Source organism: Alligator mississippiensis, chromosome 5, assembly GCF_030867095.1.
Source record: "Alligator mississippiensis isolate rAllMis1 chromosome 5, rAllMis1, whole genome shotgun sequence".
Classification (NCBI taxonomy): Eukaryota; Metazoa; Chordata; order Crocodylia; family Alligatoridae; genus Alligator; species Alligator mississippiensis.
Window position 1 is genome coordinate 997,550 of NC_081828.1, and position 20,468 is coordinate 1,018,017.

The 20,468-nt window shown below is 64.4% G+C and overlaps 1 protein-coding gene across 7 annotated transcripts in view; it reads left to right on the forward strand.

The window, feature by feature from the left end:
* Window positions 1-20,468, forward strand: part of PTPRF (protein tyrosine phosphatase receptor type F) — a 409,613-nt gene that overhangs the window by 367,750 nt on the left and 21,395 nt on the right. For all 7 annotated transcript variants that reach the window (XM_059727694.1, XM_059727699.1, XM_059727700.1 and 4 more), the window contains 5 exons: window positions 4,033-4,286; window positions 4,912-5,002; window positions 8,825-9,037; window positions 12,063-12,217; window positions 15,729-15,844. In XM_059727694.1, the coding sequence (XP_059583677.1) occupies window positions 4,033-4,286; window positions 4,912-5,002; window positions 8,825-9,037; window positions 12,063-12,217; window positions 15,729-15,844 (829 nt within the window). The remainder of the gene's footprint in view (window positions 1-4,032; window positions 4,287-4,911; window positions 5,003-8,824; window positions 9,038-12,062; window positions 12,218-15,728; window positions 15,845-20,468) is intronic.

The window sequence follows — 20,468 nt, forward strand, 5'->3', positions numbered from 1 at the left end:
GTTCTGCGCTGGGCTGCGTGCTCACGTGCCAGGCCGCAGGGCTGGGGAGGCCTGCGCTCCTCCTGCCCGTGCACAGAGCTGCAGGGGCTGCAGGCCAGGGAGCCTGTGCACCGGGATGAGGAGCACACGGGGTCCCCCACTCTGGATCCAAGCGTTAAACCAGAAGGAGGTTCCTGCCCCTGTCCCTGCTTGTTCATCCTCAGCGGCGAAGGGCCGGTCCAGGGCAGGGACCTCCCTATCCTGGGGACCGCAGCACGGGGCTCCTGCAGCACCGGGAAGGGACGGGAACGCTGCTTAAAAGGCAGGGGCTGCTGGGGTGGCCGGCGCTTGCCGATGCCTCGTCCCTGCCTTGCAGCCGCCAGGGCCTGCACGAGCAGTGATTCATGGTCTGCTCCTGCTGAGGGTTAACCCCGACGCGACTCCGGAGCAGATGGCGTCGGTGACTCAGTAGCTGAAGAGCAGTCATGCAAACAAGAGTGTTATTAAGGCCATTTCTCAGAGCCCGTCTCCCATCTATTAATATTCCCAGACACGCAGGTGCGTGCGAGCTGGGCCCGGGAGCTAAGAGGGTCAGCTCCCGGGCTGCGGCTGTGCTGCCTGTTAGAAATCCTTAACCTTCAGGAGTTCCTGCTTTATAAACAAGATTCACCTCCCCGCTATCTGCCTGGCTCAGGCACAGGGGTGCGGAGGCCAGATCTGAAAGCTGCAGCTAGCATAGCAGATAAATCTCCATGGGAACAATTAGTATTATCTACACTTGATAAACAGTCTCACACCAAATCTACATCCCAAAGGGTGTCATATTCCACTGTAACAGATTTAATTAAAGGAGATATTGTCCTGGTGGCAAGCGCTGCGTGCGGGCAGGCCGGGTGTTGCTTTACTGGGGCTGCGCGGAGACCCTGGGAATTTGGGTCGTTAACAAATCGATAGCGAGGGCTTCGGTTCTCTCCAGGGAGCTTTCGTGGCTTCATCTGGTCCAGGAGATTAAACTCCCCGTGAAGGGCTGCCGGGCGCGGGGCAGAGCTGCTCTGTCTGAGCGCCCGGCGCCGTCCCCCTTCCCACAAGCTGGCTCTTACTTGCAGCACGTGGCCCCGCGGGATGTCACTCGCGGGCGCGGGTCCAGCCTTCTGTCCAGGGCCCTCTGTCTTTCAGCTCATCTCGAGGGATTTCCTACGCAGACTCGTAAAGGGTGCTCAGTCTCAGCTGCAGTGTAGCCAGACTTTTAGCAATGACATTTGGGACCCCTCGCACCGGGCCCCGGCTTTGCCAGCCTGCTCCGGAGAGCTCGAGCAGCACCAGCCGGCGCCTCGCAGCAGGTTGGCCCGGCGCTCGCAGGTGGGGGCCTCTGATGAACTTGCTGCTGGCGCAGGCCCGCGGCAGCGGGCCATGCCACGGCTGCTGAATGCATTTTCGCTTCGGGCCCCTGGCATCCCTAAGCCCTCCCGGCAATAGCAAGCGGCTCCCTGCGCCCATGCATTATGGTGAGGTTCGCGGAGAGGCTCTCCCTGGCAGGACACAATGTTGAAGGAAGTAATGCAGCATGGCTGCGAAGGTGCAGGACCTGCAGCGACGGTGAGGCTCCAGAGACCAGCCCCACAAAGGCCCGCCTGGCTCTTCAAAAGGCAGTGGAGATCACCACGGGATGTCAGAGCAGAGCCACATGGACCTTTCGATCCGTCGCGAGCTACCGGGGGGTTCAGGCCTGGAGGCGGCGCAAGCCCACGGGTTGCTTCAGCGACTGCTCTCCAAGACGGACGTCGTGGCACGCGCAGTTCAGGGAAGCAGAAGCATGTAGCTGCAGCTTGCAATGAAGCAGGAGCCCCGCTGGACGGGGAGCAGCCCCAGGGCTGGGCTCGGCCTCGGTCCCACAGAGTCCTCTGCGTACACGTGCGAGCCCGTCAGCAGGTTTGCTAACGCGGGGCAGGAAGATGCTGCACACTGGCCCCCGGAAGAGGCAGCGCAGCCCTGCCTGTGATGGGGATGCAGCGACCCGATGTGCTGCACCGTGCGCGGCGCAGGGACAGGCTGCCAGGCTGGCCCCGTGGCCCCGTCTGCCTCTCCCGACTTGGCTGCATCTCGTCACGCAGCGGAGCAGGATGGGACCTCCCAGCCCGGCGCCTGAGGTGCTGGCGGCATTCAGAGGTGCTCCTGCGGCTCGCTTTGGCGCCTGGCTGATGCGAGTCTCCGAGGAGAAGGGGGCGAACGTCTGGCAAGCTGCAGCAGCGAGCTGCCCCTCCTCTCGTCAGGCTGTCGGCAGGGGTCTTCTCCCCACAAATACCTGTGTTGCTTTAGCCGTGCGCCTGGATTGTACGCTGCAGCCCTGGAGACCGATGCGCATCCATAAGGAAGCTGCTGGTGCCGGTCCAGCGATTGCTGACTCCCTCCCGCCACCGTGGCAGGTGCCTGGCTCCCGCAGCCTCGCGGGCCAGCAGCAGAGGTTTGCCTTGAGTGGGATGAGTCCCTGTCCTGGCCTCGGCAGGTTGGCGGTCCAGAGTGGTCTGGGGACTGGGCTGCTTTGGTCACGTGCAAGCAGTGCTGGACCCCCGCATCCTAGCGCCTCGCAGGGCTCTCCAGGCCTGCCTCCCACGTGGCCCTCGAGCCGTCCCGCTGCCGGGTGGAGGCACGGCTCGCTGCAGGGCCGGGCTGGGTTGGCAGAAGTGTTGCACCTCCTTCCCGCACCAGGCTGAGCTGCATACGCGACTGGCAGGAGAAACGATTTAGTTGCAGGTTGTTTTTGCTGCTGAGCTGCTTCCCTCCTGCAGACCCCACGGCCTGCTGATCGTGTCGGCCCCTCCGGAGCAGGGGGCAGTCGCCTGAGCTCGGCAGGCTTCAGCTCACCGCTGCCCAGCTCGTGACCCAGCACGTCGCGCCTCCCAAGGGTTCGACCCTTGTCAGAGCAGGGCATGCCCCTGACCATGCTGGGGACCCCCAGCAGCAAGCACGTGCAGCTTTGCTGCGTCTGGAGCATGACTTCAAACCACGCAGCCCCCTCGTCCTGGAAGGTGTCTCTCCGCGGGGGATCGGTGTGAATTCCTGCCTGTCCCTCCGGCTTTCCCCAGGCAGCGCTGCCAGCGTGCAGCGTGGTCCAGGCGAAGCCGGGCTCCGAGTGCAAATCCAGGTTTCCTGCCTGCAAGCAAGACGGCCGTGAAGGTGCAGCTCTGCTCAGGCCTCTCCGGCTGCTGCAGCCGGGTCACAACTCGCGCCGTAGCCGCCCCCTGCGCTCGGGGAGCCTCTGTCGGGATGCCGGGAGAAGGGCTTGCCGCAGAGGGTGGGCTCTGGTATCCTGCCGATGCCGCGCTGCGCTGCTGACGGGACAGGCTCGGCCGGGGCTAACGGCACTGCCCTGCCGCCACTTGCCTGCTGCTAATGTCCCTGTGGCAGCTCACAGCAAAAGACGCAAGGCCTTGATGCACAAACCCTGTACAGGCGGTGGGTGGGCGGTGTTTCCCCTGTGGGGCCGTGCTTCAGGGGCACGTGGTAATGACCTTGCCGACCACGTCTTGAAAGGAGCCACCCCCTCACTTTCCCCGCTGCGAATGGGAGCCGAGCCGCTGTGCGAACCACTGGGTCTCTCGCGAGCAGTCAGGTTGGGGGGTGGCCATTTCACACCCAGAGCATCGCGTGTGTTGTACCGCCCTGAGACGGGGAAGGAGGAGCCGTTAATCCGCGGTCGCGGGTAAAGCGCAGCCGTGCGCTCCCCGTCGCTGTGCCCTGGAAGGCGGCTCTCGGGCAGCCGGGCCAGGCAGGAGCCGACAGAGGCTCTGGATGCAGCAGGCTTCAACCACCCAGTTTTTGCAAGACGGCCCGCCCGCCCCTCGGCACCTGTCACGGCGAGCTGCGCCGCTCAGCTGTCTGCCGTGCTGGCTTTTCCTTAGCTCAAGATTTATGGGTGTTTATGCAATGCAGATAATCAGTGCCACCTGAGGGCGGGCCCGGAGCCAGAGGATGCTCTCTGATGCTGCCGGCTGGGTTGAGCGCGTGGCGCGCCAGCATCCGGCCCGCCCCACCGTGCGTCTTCTCCCGTTCCAGATCCTGTACAACAGCCAGAGCGTGGAGGTGGACGGCCACTCCATGAAGAAGCTCATCAGCGACCTCCAGCCGGACACGGAGTACTCCTTCGTGCTGATGAACCGCGGCAGCAGCGCGGGCGGGCTCCAGCACCTCGTCTCCATCCGCACGGCGCCCGACGTCCTGCAGAGCAAACCCGTCGCCACCAACAAGTACATACAGGATGGAAAGTTCACCCTCACCCTTCCCAAAGTCCAGACCTCGGAGCCAGTCAGGTAGGTGCTGCCCATGGGCGGACTGGTGCGAGCCAGCCCTCTGCACGACCCTGCTAATTTGATGACTCCCTGGTATAAGGCAGGATAAATTGCGGGGCTGCCTGTGCAGCTTGTGTCTTGTGAGCTGGGAGGCTCGTGAGAGAGGGCAGGAGCTGTTCCCTCTCCTGAGCTGGAATTGAAACCATCCCAGTAAACCCAATTGAGAATCAGGCAGCACTTTCTCTGGCACTGCACAATATCCTTTAAATAAATAATGTCTGGAGGCCTTGAGGAGATTAAAGAAGCCGGTTTCTGGAAGCCTCATCTGTTACCGTGCTCTCCTCCTGCCGAAGCACGATCCCCAAGGGTCCCTGCTACGGCATGATGGTAGGAATGTCCTTCCCGCAGTTCCTGCCACTGCCCTCCTGAGTGTGGTCTGTATATCTTCATTAACCTAACGAGCACGAGCAGGGACTGTTCCCTTCCTCCCCGCGGCTGGCAAACTGGCCTCTGTCTTGGCGAGGCTCTTCCGCTCCTTGCAGAAGGGGCTGGGGCCGCGGGGAGGTTTGTGGGGCTGGTCCCTTTGCTGGAGAAGGCTGTCTGTCTGGGTGTCAGCTGCGTGCCCTGACCTCTCTCTCCTCCCCAGGTGGTACTACATTGTCGTGGTGCCAACAGACCAAGCCACCGGCAGCCTCAGCACCCGCTGGCGGAGCCCCGATGAGATGGAGCTGGACCAGGTAGGAGTCTGGGAACCGCCCGGGGCCCTGGGCGCGGGACTGGCCCGAGGATGGAGACAGCCTGGGAGGTGCAGCCTGGGCACATCTGGCCAGCGGTGGCTGAGGGGAAAGGATTCTAGGTGGTAGAAGGCCTCGCCTTTTCCCCTTCGTCCACACGGCACTTCCCCGGCCTGCCCGCTAACAACCCTCCCAACCACTTGATGGGTGATACCGTCCCTCGTCTCCCCGGTCCGCAAGCGCTGCGGACGCTGGTGACCCGAGACACCCGTCTGCCTACGCAGAGGCGGAGCAGTGTTGTGTCCCCTTTGTTGACCAGCGGGATGCCCAGAGCTAAACCCTTGCCCCTGGCATCATGCTGTGGTCATTTCCAGGACGCCTCCTGCCCTGCCTGCTTCCTCCCTGCACGGACCCTTCCTCTTCTCCGTGCGGTCTCCAGTCATAATCACTGCAGCTGTCCTGTGAGATGAAAGACAAGCACATGCCTCCGTGTCCTTTCCTCACTTCTCCTCACTCCTGGTGCTGCACCGGCAGCCCTGCCTTCCCTTACGAGGATCGGGCCTGTCCGCTTCAGGGCCCGGCCTTCAGTGCCCTTCCCCTGCCGGCGGTCGGCTTCAGCTGCAGGATTCCTGCTAAAACCAAGAGCAAAGAGAAGAGGAAAACACACGGCCATAAAATTACATCCTTACCCTCCCTTCATTGAGAGGCTCCGGCAGCTCCAGGGACTGATGCAGGGCTTGGAGTTGGGCCGCGATGCCGGGCAGGTCGAGCCTCTGCCCCGTGCTGCGCCCCTGGAGGTCTCGGCTCTCGTGCCTGGTTAGAACGGGGCAGTGCCGAGCCCCGGAGAGCGGCCTGCTCCTGCCGCTCCCGTCTCCCGTCTGCGCTGGACGCGGGTCCTGGAGCAGCTGCACACCAGGCTGCACAGGCTTGACCTGCGGCCGTTCCTCCTGGTCCCTGGGGACCGAGCCGGGGCGGCCCTGGTGCCCGCGCCCGGGAGGAGGCTGCGTGCAGAGGTGCGGGGTGGTGCGGGCAGGTTGGGGGGAAGGAACGACGTGCAGGCATGGGATGGGGGAGACAGGCGAGCTCCTCCCCTGCGGAGCCTGGAGCAGAGCCCAGGCGTCCGGCGTCTCGTCACGTCCCTGCTGCAGAACGGCACCGTGAAGCCCCGGCAGTCGGTGCCTCGGGCTCCTGTTAGTGGCTGCCCAGCAGAGCAGATGACAACCTACTACTGTGCCCAGCTACTGGTGCCGCAGGCTGGCGCTTCTGTTCTTCTCCCGCTTGTTTGTTTTTTAAAAAGCACACGTGGTGTCAATCCCTCGCAAAGCGGGCTGTGCAAAGGCTTTCAAGGGCGCAGGCACAGGCTCGCAACACGCAGGAAGTGCCAGCGCCGTGGTTAGTCCCTCCCTGTGTGTACCTTTATGGTACGGGCGTCAAGGCCACACCAGTACTCGGGGTTTTATTATTCCCAGCCCTGCTCAGTCTGCATCGGGGACGCGGTGGCGGGCCTACGGAGATGGCTGTCGTGGGCTTCCTGCAAATGGGAGGGAGCAGGGGGCTGCAGGAAGAAAAAGCACGGGCTTGTAGTTGAGGCAGGTGTGTGCTCCTGCGGACACCCGGAGTCGTTCTGGATTCTCCCTCCATCGCGGCCTACGCGGCGCTGGGCCAGTCGCTCGCACCAAGCGGTTCACGCGAGCCCGCAAACCACAGGCCTTTCTCCTGGGCGTTGTAGTGTGCAGAAAAGCTGAGCCCTCCCGCCTGCCCCTGAAGCTGGTGCTCGCTTGGCTCTGAAACATCAGGCACTATGACAGTGCAGCTCTCTGAAAAACCGGGCCCGCGACTCCCAAAATTAGTGGCCATTTTTCACGTGAACGTCCCTGTGCCTTGGGCGTCTGTCTGTAGCCCGGGGCAGCGCGGGCCGGCTCACCTGGCTGGGCGTCTGGGAGCCGCTCAAAGGCTCTAGTTGTACGTGGCCCAGAAAAGTCCCTGAGGACATCGGCGAGGCTGAGCTAAAATAGCGCTGGTGTAAATCCAGGCTGGAGCCGTACCCTGGCCGGGGAGAAAACAACCTGCAACTGCGCACGCTCCCCTGCACCTTGAACGAAGCAGGGGGCCTGCGGGGCGGCACCGGCAAGCTCGCCATCCCGCTACCCGTAACACAGGTGCACGAGCGGGCATTCGCCCGCCTCAGGGACCGGTGCTGCCCCTTGCATAGGTCGGACGCACAGGTGACGGGTGCACCCGCAGGCCTCCAGCTGACGGGGAGGGAGGACGGGGTGCAGTCTCGTGCGCTGATGTGCCCCTCTGCTGATGCAACCAGCAGCCTTTTGCTGCCGGGATTTTCAGGGGTGTTTTATCATCCATGAATTGATGCGTGTTTCCTCCGACGAGAGCTAGGCGCAGCGAGGGGCTGGTGGCGGTGCGGCCTTGCCCCAGAGCTGACGGCCAGGTGAGCCCTGCAGGGAGAAGGCAGCCTGGGCTCGCTGGGACTGCAGCACGGGGGCTCACCCGGCGGTCCCTTGCAGCCGGTAGCAGTCCCCCGGGAGTGGCTGGGACGTGCTGCCTGCTCTTCCCCATGCATCCTGCCTTCCCCCCTTGCAACAAGGGCGAGCATCGCAGCCCGTCACCGCTCTCCCAGCACCTCCCACGTTCCCACAGCATGGTGTGCCTGCAAGGACCAGGCTTCCCAGCTCCTTCCTTGGCCAGTGTCGCAGCTCCTGCAGCAAACGGTGCCTTCCCAAGTCACTCCGGGCAGGTGCCTCGATCCGGCCGGGAGAGGAGGAGGAGCGCCGTGGGTTTTAAAGGACGTCTCCAGCTCGGATGGGGCTGGCTCGCGAGGGCAGCCGCGTGCGGGTATCGCGGCTCCCAGCCCCGTGGTGGCTCTGAAGTTGCCCGTCCGCTCTGACAATGCCGCGCTGATACATTTTTGTGTGAAATGTATTTCATGCCTCCTTCTTCGTTTTAAATTAGAATTTCTGTTCCGAGCCTGACATTCATTTTTATTCATTAGAAAAACATCTTTAAACATCTGAGAGTCTTTCTTAGCAGCGTAATTGAATTTTTGTGTGTTTATATCCTTTTTCATGAATTTGTGGCTGACTATGAAATTTGCCATTTTTGCTCTGAACATCCCATGAAATCTGTTATCGCTCTGTGTGATTTACACAAAGCTCTGCCTGCAACCCAGCAGCAGGTGAAATATCGGAGCACCAACAGAAGGGAGAGACATAGCAAATGTCACTTTTCCCCCCTACCTCAGCTCTTGCTGTAATTCATGCCCGGCGTCTGTGGAGCGTGTGAGCTGCTGTCCATACCAATGCAGACGGCGGGACGTGGCCTGGTTCCCCGTGCAGGCGGCGGGGTGCATTAACCCCTGGGCCGTCCCTGCACCCCACTACCCAGGCCTCTCCCGCCAGCGCCAGCCCCGGGGCTGCTGGTAGGGCCCAGGCGGCCAAAGCCTCAAGGAAAGCTACCTCCCTTAAGCCCATTGCTTCCAAATCAAGCCAGGCACTTATTCCTCCCCTGCCTTCAGCTCAGCGCGGTCTTGCGGTGAAGTCATAGATCACTGCCTGCCTTTGACATCAGCCCGTTGCCATGGAAATGAGCATGATGTCATAGGCTCAGCGTTCTGCCTCAAGTGCAGGGTCCACGGGGGCAGGGGGGCCGTAGCCTGGCTGCAGCACGCGAGCAGGCAGCGACGTGCCGCGGCTCACGCGCCGGCCCCCGCCGCTCGGTCCCGGGTCCAGGCTCTGTGCCGCCGGGCAATGCACGGCACGCGCCGCGAAGGCAGCATGGGACGATGCGGTGACCCAGCCTCTTTCTCCCCAGTTACTCGAGGCCATCAACCAGGGGAGCCAGGGCAGGCGCCAGCGCCGCCAGGCCGAGCGCTTGAAGCCGTATATCGCTGCTCAAATGGACCTCCTGCCAGAGACCTTCACTTTGGGGGACGAGAAGAACTACAAAGGCTTCTACAACAAGCCCCTCTCGGAAGACCTCAGCTACCGCTGCTTCGTGCTGGCCTCGCTGGAGGACGGAGATACGGTAAGGGCCGCGTGCCGTGCTGGGGATCAGGGCTTGGCTCAGGGAGCGGGGCTGGGAGCCTGGGAAGTGGCGCTCGCTGCAGAGAGCCATGAAGCTGAGGGGCTGGTGTCAGCGAGACGAGGCAGCCATTGGAACCGACTTGATGGATGGTGTTTTCGGAGGGGAACGGCATGTGTATCTGCCATAACGGATGAGCGCAGGGGGTGGCATTAGGCAGAGCCAAGCTTTGCAGCCGCTTGCTGGGCGATTCCCACCAGCAGCGCCGAGACGTGGCGCTGATGGATGCAAATTCCTCAAACGTGTGTCTGCCAGGAGACGTGAGCCTTGCCCACGCCGAGCCCGTCCTGCATGCTCAGCACAGTCGGGGCCTGGGAGCAGCCTGCACGGGCTCACGAGCCGCCCCAGCACCGACCTGGTGCACTGGGCCACGGGTCCAGCTGCGAGCTGGCACCTTGCACCTCCGCATGCAAAGAAAACCACTAGGCTCACAGCCTGAGCGCAGCCAAAGCAGAGAGGGGTCTAAAGGAGCCTGGGAGCTGCCCAGGCGGTGCTGGTTTAACATTGCCGTGGTTAACACTGTTGTCCGGCGCACGAGGAAGCAGGGGGCAGGCCACGGAGCAGCAGGCCATAGCGTGGCCACTTGCATGGGCAGTATCTGCGCCCAGCCACCCCGCTGGCGGTATCGTGCCAGCCCCACCTGCTGCATGCAGGGCACATGGGAGTGCAGCAGTGCCGACGCCTCCCCGGGCCCTGCGCAGCAGGCTTGCACGCTTGCGTGCTGCACCACGGTGGCAGAGACAAGTCCCACGGGCTGCCCCGTCCCCAGGGCTCTGGGCAGGTCGGGTGTCAGAGGGGAGCTCGTGCGGGCGCTGAAAGAGCTCTGCTTGAACGAGGCACGCAAGGACCTCTGTGCAGCCTGTGCCCACAGCAGTAGCCCCCCCACCGTGTCCCCTTCGTGGGACCCCCGCACCCAGCACCTCTCTGCACTAGGCCAGACAAGGCCGCGCACCCGGAGGGTTGCATCTGGGGCCAGCAGACGGGTGCGTGGGGAAGGGCTGGCTGGTGCAGGGAGCAGGCAGCGAGACCCCGCGGCGCGGCGCGGTGCAGGGGAGGGCGGGAGAGACGTATTGTGTAAATAACAGGAAATAATAGAGCTGCTCCGGCCCCTCTGCCCGGCTCCCAGGCTGGGGCTCCCTTCCTCGGCCTCATTTCCTTGTCACGGCTCATTAGCCCTGGTCAAACTCTTCATTAATCATCCAGCCCCGGCGGTCCAGCAAGGTGCAGGCCGCAGCAACCGGGGGGGCGGTGAATTCCCACCAGGCCCAGCAGAGCCACGATCCCCCTGCTCGGCCGGGCCCTGCCTGCGTGCCCCAGGGACACTGCCCACGGCCGCCCCCCGCCCCGGGGACGGGCTGGACCCCTCGCTGTGCCGGGTCGCAGGCCTCCCGAGGGGCAACCAGCCAGCAGTTACTGCTCTCGGGCCCCTGGCTGCATCACCCCGTGCATGGGGCCCGTTTTCGGCTGAAGCACGAGGCAGCCTGTCCCGTGGTGGGGCTGCCCGGCCCCCCACGCTCCTCCAAAATCACTCGCTGGTGGCACAGCATCCGGTGCCGGGGGCCTCGCAGCCAGGTGGGACCATGACCCAGTGGTCTCCCCGTAAATGAGCGACGTCCCAGCTGCCGGGTGTGAAGAGCAGCAGGGAGCCTGCCCCGCAGCTGCCTTCCCCCCGGCCCACGCCAGGGCCCGGGAGAGCACAGGTCATCCGTGTCCCCTCTGCATTGCTGGCTCCAGAGGCCCTGCGGTCTCGTCAGCTCCCCAGGTGCCCTCATGCCAACAGGAGGAGAGGAAAAGGGACCTGCAGGACCCCATGGCCTGTCCAGGCTCACACCCACCCCAACACGGGCCCATAGCAGCACTCCCAAAGAAGCCAGACCCATCCACAGGGGCCTCGCGGGCCGTCACGCCCTCGGATGCAGCCAGCAGCGCGCGTCACCCTTGCCCACAGCTGGGCAGATGTCACGGATGAGAGCCCTCTGTGTACTCGCCGCATGTCTGAAGCCATGCGGGGGGGATCAAGGGCACCCAGGAGAGGAGATCAAGCCATGCGCTGGTGCGACTTGCACACGCTCGCTGTTGCAGTCCTCCCCTCGCCTGCACGGCGACGTGGAGCGTGTGCTTAAGCTGGGACCTGAAGGCAGGCTCCTAGCAGATCCGCCGGCCCCTCTGCAGCGACCGGAAACTTTCTCTCTGCTGCAAGAACAGAGCATCGCCAGCTCCATAGCACAGGGCAGCAGGTGCCGCTCCAGGAGCCAGCAGCACTGAGCTCTACCGCTTTGCGCTCCCTAATAGGTGGAAAGGATTTCTTTTCGCAGTATTTAACCCTTCTGACCCAGCAAGGCTGAGCTGCAAAGGGAGAACGCGGAGCCATAAGCCTTAGCAACAGCGGTGTGACGAGCCGGGTGCAGCAGCTCTTTCTGCAGCTGTGCTAATCGTGCCGTGCTGCTTGCATCCCCGCGCCAGCGGCTCCCTGGATTCTCCCGCCAGGGCCGGCTCGCAGAGACCCACGGTCTCCAGAGCCCTTTGCCGAGGCACTTTCCACCAGGGCGGGCAACCCGAGAGGGAAGGCATCCTCCACGGTTTCCACTCCTTAATGAGCTCGCCTAGCAGGGGAGCTCCCCGGCTGCAGCGCTGGGTTCATACCGGCGTGGTAGGTACTGTGAGCCACGCAGCACCCCCCGCCAGCCCTGCAGCGGGCTGAGAGGCCTGGTGCCGGCGAGGCTGTCCCAGCCGGCGGCTCCGTCCGGGTGCTGCGGGCGCTGGCTCTGCTGGAGGGCGAGCGGCTCTGAATCGGCCTGCTCCGTTTCGTGGGGAGAGGCGGCGGGTTGGGCCTGTGCCCGGCTGTGCCCGGGTGCTGCTCGCGAGGCGAGGGGCAGGGTGCAGAAGGGATGCTCCGGGACCTGGCGGCTTCCTCTCACCCGACGAGTGTTTGCTTTTCTCTGCCCCCCCCCCACCTCCCCACCTACAGAAGAGGTACGCCGCCAGCCCCTACTCGGACGAGATCGTGATGGAAGTGTCCTCGGCAAAGCACCAGGATGAGCCTGAGATGCTGTGGGTGATGGGACCGGTCCTGGCCGTCATCCTCATCATCATCATCGTCATCGCCATCCTGCTCTTCAAAAGGTGAGTTCCTGCCCGGGCCTGGGCAGCCCCGCGGTCGGCTCTAGGCCCCCAGGGACCAGGGGGCAACTCCAGTGCCAGGTCCCCCCCGGGCTCTCCACGCGGCAGGCCCAGGCCCAGCGTGGGTGGGCAGCAGAGCAGCTGAAAGGGCTGGTTTGTCACGGCAGGGGAGGGGTGGGGGCCTGCGGCAGCTAGCGCAGCTCGCCCAGGGCAGAGCCGCTCTGTTACAGGGCCGAGGAGAAGCCATGTCTGCCCTGGCGCCCCTTTAGGAGTCGGTCGGCGCTCAGGCCTGGCAGCTTGGGTCCGAATCCCCAGGGCAGCGTCCAGCACCCAGGTTTCCCGGGCAGCCTGGCCTGTCCCCGCATGGGGGCAGCCAGCACCGGGAGCCAGGCAGGGGCGTGCAGGGCCATAACAGCACAGACGTTCCTTGCCACCTCCTCGTGCCCCTCGCAGCTCTGGCCACCAACTTGGTGCTGCGGGCACCCTGCTGCGTGCAAGGGAGCAGCCCACTAGTGCCAGGCGTGGGCCACGAGCTCCGTGGCATGGTGCTGCATCGCCACGCCGCACGGCCCCACTCCCCTGGGGCTCGGTTGGTCTGGGGGCTGTTGCCCAGAGATGGGGGCAGGGCTGTGCGCGGGGCGGGGGTCCTTTTCCATGTCACTGATCACCTCCTTTCTTCTGTTTCTGCTCTGCTCTGGACCTAGCAAACAAGAAAGGTAGGAATCAATTTTATCCTGCTGCTTGGCTGAGGGCTCAGACCGGCTCCCCTCCTTAAACCCCGGCAGCTGGAGGGAGGCAGCAACACCCCGGCCCCACGGCTCTCCCAGAGGCACTGGCACCGGCACCTCTACCCCTCCGGCAGCCAGCTGCCCCTCGGGAGCCCTCCCCGCCTCACTTGGCCAGAAACGCATGCATCCCCGGGGATTCATACATTCATAGATGCTAGGGTCAGAAGGGACCTCAGCAGATCATCGAGCCCGACCCCCTGCCTGGGCAGGAGCGAGCGCTGGAGTCGGACGACCCCAGCCAGGTGCGCGTCCAGCCTCCTCTTAAAGACCCCCGAGGTCAGGGAGAGCACCACCTGCCTTGGGAGCCCGTTCCAGATTCAAACGAGCATCTCTGGCCTCCCGGTCCCCCAGAATCTGGGCCTCGTGGCTGAGGACCCAAGGCCATTAGTGTGCGACATGGACCGGGGCTTCCCGTGGCCGGTGCTGTTTGCTCCCAGCTTCCCCGGGCTGCTGTGAGGCCTGGGGCCACGGTGCTGACTCCAAACGATGCTGTCTGCGAAGGTGCCTCCTGTCCTCAGGCTCCGCAGGGCAAACCTTGGGTCTGGCTGGGCGCGAGGGGCCCTGCTTGCTGCAACACCCCTGGGTTTGCTGGCAAGCGCACAGACGCAGAGCCTGCACCCACCTGTCCCACCCAGTCCCTCTGCACAAGGACCCCTGGGTTATGGGCCTGGCCTGGCCCCGTTTCATCTCGGTGCCTGTGGCCTGCTCAGCGCTGCAGGGAGGTGGACTCCATCCCGGCTGCCCCGTGCTCAGCACTGGGGGCCCGCTGTCCTGGCCTGAGGGGACGGCACTCTCCGAGGGTGTCCCAGCGACCCCCATGCCGAGGCCATATCCAAAGGCTCCTCTTCGGAGGGGTTCCCTCCCCTGCGTGTTTGTGTTGCGAATGAAACCACGGATGAAAACACAGTATCTGGCTGGCAGTAAAAGTCAGGCCTGGGGAGAGCCTGGGCCGCGGGTGCCGCAGAGGCCCTGGTTGCAACCTGGGAGCAAACACCTTTCCGCTCCCGTCTGCAGCAGGATCCAGGCCACGCTGCCCACGGACCTGTGCAGCTGCCCGCGGCTCACCTCGCTGTCGTGTCTGGGAGCCCAGAGAGGCAGTGCTTGGCCCGCACTCTCCATTAATGCTCCAAGCCTTTGAGCTTTCTCCTCTGGTCTCAGGGCGGCAGAGGCCCTGTGAGATGTGTGGGTGACGCAGGGCAGGGCAGGGAAGGGATTACGTGCTGCTGGGCACTTCCAGCATCTTTCAGTCCCGTTGTGCAGAGCAGCTGCCCACAGCCAGGGCTCTGCACGTGGGCCGGGACCCCCAGCGCGAGTACAAGTTTCACTCGCTCCAGAAAATTGAGTAACCTGCTAATGGTTCGTGGCATTTGTCTGTCGTGTGCACGGCTTTGCACCAAAGCACTCGTACCTCTGCTTGGCCGAGCCCCCGCTTGACCCAGGCCTCCAGCACTCTGCCAGCGGGCAGGACATGGCTGCCGTGAACGATGCCCATCTGGGAAAGCAAAGCGTATCCGATCCCGCTGCCAGGCAGTGAATTTAGGCAGAGGCAAGTGAGCCTTTGCCCAGAGAGCCAGGGACAGCCTCCTCTGATGCAGGCAGCACCCGGGCTCCGGACAGATTCTCCACCAGGCTGCACCCCGTAGCACTGCACCCTGTATCGGGGTCCGTCCCGACTCAGAGGAGCTGCCCCTGCTGCTCCCCGTGGCACGGCTGGGCAGTGGTGTCAGCCCAGGCAGCAAGAGGAGACCACCTCCCGCAAGTGCCCTGCATCCCAGCACCGACTGGGGAAGCGGCCCCCTCTCCCTATAGCACAGCACCCCCGGTGCCACGCCGGACGGTTCTGGGCTGTGGTAAGCCAGGTGGGAGATGTCCTTAGCAAGGCCCCGTGACTTGCCGGTCCAGGCCCCGCGTCCTGTAGCAGCCTCCCAGGCAGTTACCAAAGAGCCTGCCCTGCCCGGCTGGTGACTTCTGCCAGGACCGGAGCCGGAGGAGGTGGCATAGCTGTAGGCATAAATATAGCATTAAGAGACAACAGTGTGTTTTATTGTTCCATTAATACACGCCTGGGGTGCCTTCAGCCATTCAAGACGTGTATTAATGGCTCAATAAAACACACCCTGAAGAGCCTTTACGCCATTATATTACAGCGCTCGACATTTAAATATTTTTTTAATACTTAGGCAAAATTTGAGTAGATCCTTCCACGACAGGAAATAGTTCCTAGAGAGCGGGTAGAGAGCAGCGAGGTTTTGCTTCTGTCTTGCTTTCCTCTCGCAGCGAGGGTGCGGACTGACACCTCCTTGCACCCCGGGGCGTTTCTGGGCGGGGGCGCGGGGAGAACCGGGGACCCTGCAGCATGGTTGTATAAGTGCCTTGCCCAGGGCCCCACAGAGAGGCAGTGGCAGAGCTGGGAACAGCATTTGGGAGTCTGGCTCCGTCAGTCCACACGTGGGCATTGGAGTCTCGTCTGCGTGGGGCCTCCAGCATGGCCCTCGCCTGCTGCCCCAGTGCCACACGAGCACCCAGGCTCCTGGGGGCTGACGTCCACTGGTGAGGGCAGAGGGGAAGCCAGGCCACGTCGCAGCCTCCCTGCATGCCCTGTCCGTAGGTGGAGACATCCATGTGTACGTGCAGCCCTGGTGCCGGCCGCGCTGCTGTGTCTGCCCCATGGCCTGGGCCGGCTGCAGCCCCTGGGCTGCCTCTTACCCTGCGTTTTCCTTCCCCAGGAAAAGGGCTCACTCCCCCTCCTCCAAGGACGAGCACTCGATCGGCCTCAAGGACTCCCTGCTGGCCCACTCCTCCGACCCGGTGGAGATGAGACGCCTCAATTACCAGACCCCAGGTAGGACGCTGCCTTCAGCGCCCCTGCCCCTTGCCTGGGCGCCTCCTGCGCCCTCTCCGAGCCAGTGCACCGCGGAGGGGACGTGGACCTCGTCTCCTCCTGCCGGCTCTGCACCGTCCCAGCCACGGGCACAAAACCCGGGGGCTGGCTCCAGGCTTCCTGGAGTCCCTGCCCTCCCTGGAGTTCCTGGGGCCTCTCCAGTCCCTGCTGCCTGATCTGAACACACGTCTCACCCAGCTCCGTTACCACTGGCACGTGGTGCCCGGAGAGGCCCAAAGCATGGGCTCCCAGCGCGTTGCGCGTGTCAGGCCTCTCCCCTTCCAGCTGGTAAGACTTGTCCCCCACCTGACGTGTCTGCAGACATCGCAGGTCAGGAAGAGGGTCCGTCCAGGGAGGGGGTTGCACGGGGAGAGCAAACCAGCTGGACGCTGGCCCCATGCTAGGAGTCTTGGGGCAGGGGAGGATGCTTCTGCCTGCTCTCAGGCCCGGCTGTGCAGGGGAAGGGGCAGCCGGATGAGACCCCAGACCCTCCAGCCAGGCTGCTGCACAGGGCAGGTGCTGGTGGAGGCCGTGCATGCACGCGGTGGTCTTCACCAGCTGCTGAGTGCTGCCCGCGACGCCTTGCTGTAGCGCGTCCCTGCGCTGCCCTGTGCAGATGCGGCCTCAGCCAGCCGAGGCCCCGGCTCTGTCCATTGCAGAGCAGTCTCGTGCCGTGGCTTTGTGGGGCGGCGTCTCTGCTGGCGCTGAGCGTGCCACAGCTGCTGGTAGGGTGCTTGGAGACCGCCTTGCCCAGGTCGGGTCCTTTCTGGATAGCCTCAGCCCGGGGGGCTCCGGCGGTCTCGGTGGCAGGGCAGCGAGCTCTCGCAGAGGGCACGCGTGGCTCTCTCCTGCCTGGTGACGTCCCCTCATCTGTAACCTACTTTCCTCTTCCCCTGCTGCTCCTGGTAGAAGCTTTTGTCTCAGCACAGGCTTTTGAAGGCAGCGGTTCCTGCTGGAGCCTGCTGTGCCTGGGAGGGAAGTCTCCAGCAGCCACAGCTTGTCACCCCGCTCCCTGGCCTCTCCAGCCCCGGGCGCTGCACAGGGTCGGGAGGAGGGGTGCGTCTAGGGGGGTCGGGCCAGGCCCGGGGGAGCTCCGAGAGGGGTCTGACCACAGGTGTGTGCTGCAGGACACAGCAGCCGCTCTGCAGTCGGTCACGGGCGGTGGCTTCCCCAGGACAGGCGACGAGGCAGATAGTTTGCAGCAGCCTTAAGCGGCTCTCTTCCCTCTCAGCGAGCCCTTGGCTTGGGGGAGACGAGAGCCTGCAGCCAGGGCCGTGCCAGGCACCGGGGTGCCGTGCTGGCCGGAGGTAGCAGGAGGAGCAGCAGCAGGCCAGGCAGCTCCGGGGCGGCGGGGATGACTAAATGCAGGTGTCTGTGGGCTGCCTGTGCCCCGGGCTCCTGCTTTCCAACCCCTGTGCCCACCCTGCCCCTGCCCCCTCCACATGCACACAGCAGCCCTGGCCGCCGGGTCCACGTAGCTCGTCTAGCCCAGGGCAGCCAGGCAGGCTCCCGGCCCCGCAGCCGCTCTCCCTGTAGGCCCCCAGCACGCGGGTGCCCGAATGCACGCGGAGGTGGGAGCAGTGCAGGCTGCAGTCAGCAATGACCGGGCCAGTTCCTCTCGCTCGTGGTGCTGCTAATGAGGCTCGACAGCTCAGATGGGAAGCCCCAGGGCTAGACAAGAGCGTTTGCCTGGCCAGCGAGCCTGCACGGATGGATGAAGGGGCGCGGAAGCCCCCAGGCCCAGCGAGCCGGGGGTACCCAGTGCCTTAGCTCCGGTCACAGCCCTGCCATGCCAGGCCAGCACGGTGCCGAGATGGCTGGGCATCACGCACCAGAGATGCTGGCAGCCAAGTTTGCATGGTCCAGGAGCTGATAGCGCCCGCCGGAGAGCAGAGAGGCAGGGAGAACCTTGTTTAATGCATAATTAATTGAACTACCATTATTAAATATTAAGCCACATCGCTTTAATGGTTCCTACTTCAGATGCAGGTGGTTTCGCAGATTGTCGGCCTCTCTGTACCCATGTCCCGTGTTGCTGAGCTGTGGAGAATCAGTGGCAGAGCAGTGTCTCGGGCGGCGTTAGGCTACGGGAGGGCAATGCCCCCGGCACCGAGCCCTGCCAGCTGCTGGGACCCGACCAGGCAGGAGCCGCAAGGCATGGGCCTGCCAGGGCAGCTGCGAGCGTGTGCCACCTTCCCTAGGCCGAGGGAGAGGTGTTTCTGTCCCAGCACGTCCCCTCCCTGCCCCCGGGGCCGCAGAGCCGGGGATCAGGGGTCTCTTTGGAGGTTGGGGCTGTGGGCAGACGGTCCATCCGGCCCCAGCTTGTAGCAGCGTCTCCGTTTCTGCGCCAGCCGGAGCAGCCGTGTCTCAGGCTCGGGCCAGGCTGAGCCTGGCGCAGAAGGGGCTGGACCCCCTCCCTGCCCTGCGGCAGACCCCGCTCTTTCCCCTGCGTCCTCATCTCTCTGTCTCTCCATCTCTGAACCTCTGCAATGATGTCTAACAGCTAATGGGTTTCTGTTCTTGCCCCGTTTTTTTTTTTCTTTGCAGGTTCCAGTGTCCCCAGTTGCCCGAATATCTCAAGTTAGTTTCCGCTCCTCCTGTATTTATCTCAACACCTTTTGCTTTTCTCTCTGTCCCCCTCCCCGTCCCCTCGTCTCAGTCCATTCCGTCTCGATGTCATGAAGGTCACCTTCACGTGCGGCAGGCGCGGGGGCCGCTCTCTCGCGCCGGTCATGGGCCCTGCGCGGCCCTCGTTCTGGGGCGGCTTGCACGGCACTACAGCACGTCGGCGCGGGGGGACCCTGCCGGGCGTCCGGCTCGCTCCCGACCTGACGGCACTTCCCTTCGCCGCTGCACGCAGGGAGGCCCTGCCCTCGGCCGCCGGGCCCGGCCGAGCCAGGCGCGTTGGTGCCGCGGCGAAGCTCATCTCGGGCGCGGGGCGGGACAGCCCCAGAGGAGCCCGAGGAGACGCGCGGGAGGGCGCACCGGGGCCCAGGGGTTGAACACACTCTCCTTTCAGCCCGCGAGCTGCAAAGGGACTTTGTCTGGCTATCGGGTCAAGAGCCCGGGCGCAGGGCAGTGCAGGAGGGTGCTCTGGCACAGCTGGGAGCAGGGGGTGTGCCCAGGGACGAGCGCGCTCCGGTCCGTGCCTCTCTTGCAGCGTGGTCGGCAGTCTCTGCCATAGACGCTGAGTGAGGAGACCCTCAACGGTGCCCGGGTGAGGGGGCAGAGCCCCCCGCCCCTCCACGCGCGAGCCGGTCCTGCCCTGGAGCTCAGCAGAGGGAGCAGTGTGACGTGCGAGCGCGCCAGGCTCTGCGCAGCCCCCGGCTCCCTTGGGTGCCGGCGCTGGGAGCACTGCCCTGCCTCCGGTAGCAGTAGCGCACGGGGACGCTCCCGCGTCATCGCCCAGGGACTTGTCACCGCCGCACAGAGCGCCCGGGCCCGGAGTGGCAGCAGCTCTGCCGCCTGGGCCGCCCGTCAGCGCCATCTGTGCCGCGCACGGCGGCTCCTGGCCCGGCTCCAGCCTGCCTCCCTGGTGTGAATCAGCAGCACGGGCCTATTAATAACCGCGATTGCCCACGCGGGGTTTCTGGGAGAGCCACGCGGCTGGGAGCCTGCGTGGGCTGCGGTTCAGACGAGCCACTTTGCAGCCACTCTCCAGCTGGTTCCCCGTCCCCGCTCCCGCCACGGGGCGAAGGGACCGCTGGGGCCTGGGCCGTGCGCCCCAGAGGCTGCAGCGGGGCTCCCTCTGCTCTCGCTGCTGCCCGTGAGCGCCTCACCGTCTGTCCTGGGGGGTCTTGTGCAGGGGGCTGCTCCCCCGGCTCTTCCCCGGGACCGGGCACATGCCAGGCATGTACAAACCTCCCAGCAGGCTCCAGGCCACTTGCTCTGGTGCTGTAGGGAGTGGTGGGGGTTTCTCTCCGTGGGATGCCTGGCTGCACCCCGACTCACCCCTGCCTGAGCAGTGAGCTCAGCGGTGACGCCCCAGGTGTGGGTGGCGGGGCAAGAGGCCCCAGCCCTTGCCACGTGCGCAGGCTCCCTCCTCCGCCCAGGTGCTGGGCCCCGGGCTCGCAGCTCTGCAGGGCCCGGCACCGTGCTTGGTTTGCTCTTGCAGCCTCCTGCGGTAAAGGGCCCAGGACTTTACCCCAAAAAGGACGCTTCCTCGGGGTCTGGGAATCCTTAGAGCAGTGGTTCTCAACCTCCTCAGGCTCCAGGCTCTTAGTTTTCACGTGTCTTTTGCCTACAGAAAAATAGTAAAGCTGTTTTTTCTGTTGCAAAGACCTCGGGAAGACCATGGCTGTGGGTTTCTGTTGAAATCTCTGGGTTCCTCTTGCCCACCTAGCCACGCAACATGGTGCGGCACCCCGACGGGATCTCGAAGCCTGGCAGGGTGCTGTAGCACCCGGGCTGAGAAGCACCGCCTTAGGAGGTAGCAACGGGCCGGGGAGAGCCCCTGGAAGCCAGTGTGTTCAACTCCAGCCTGGGCAGGAGCCCCTGGGAGAGCGCGGAGGTTTGCTCGGCCTGTCGGCACGACGGGGCTCCCCCTCTCTCAGGGCCTCGAGGCCCCGTGCCAGCCACGCGAGTG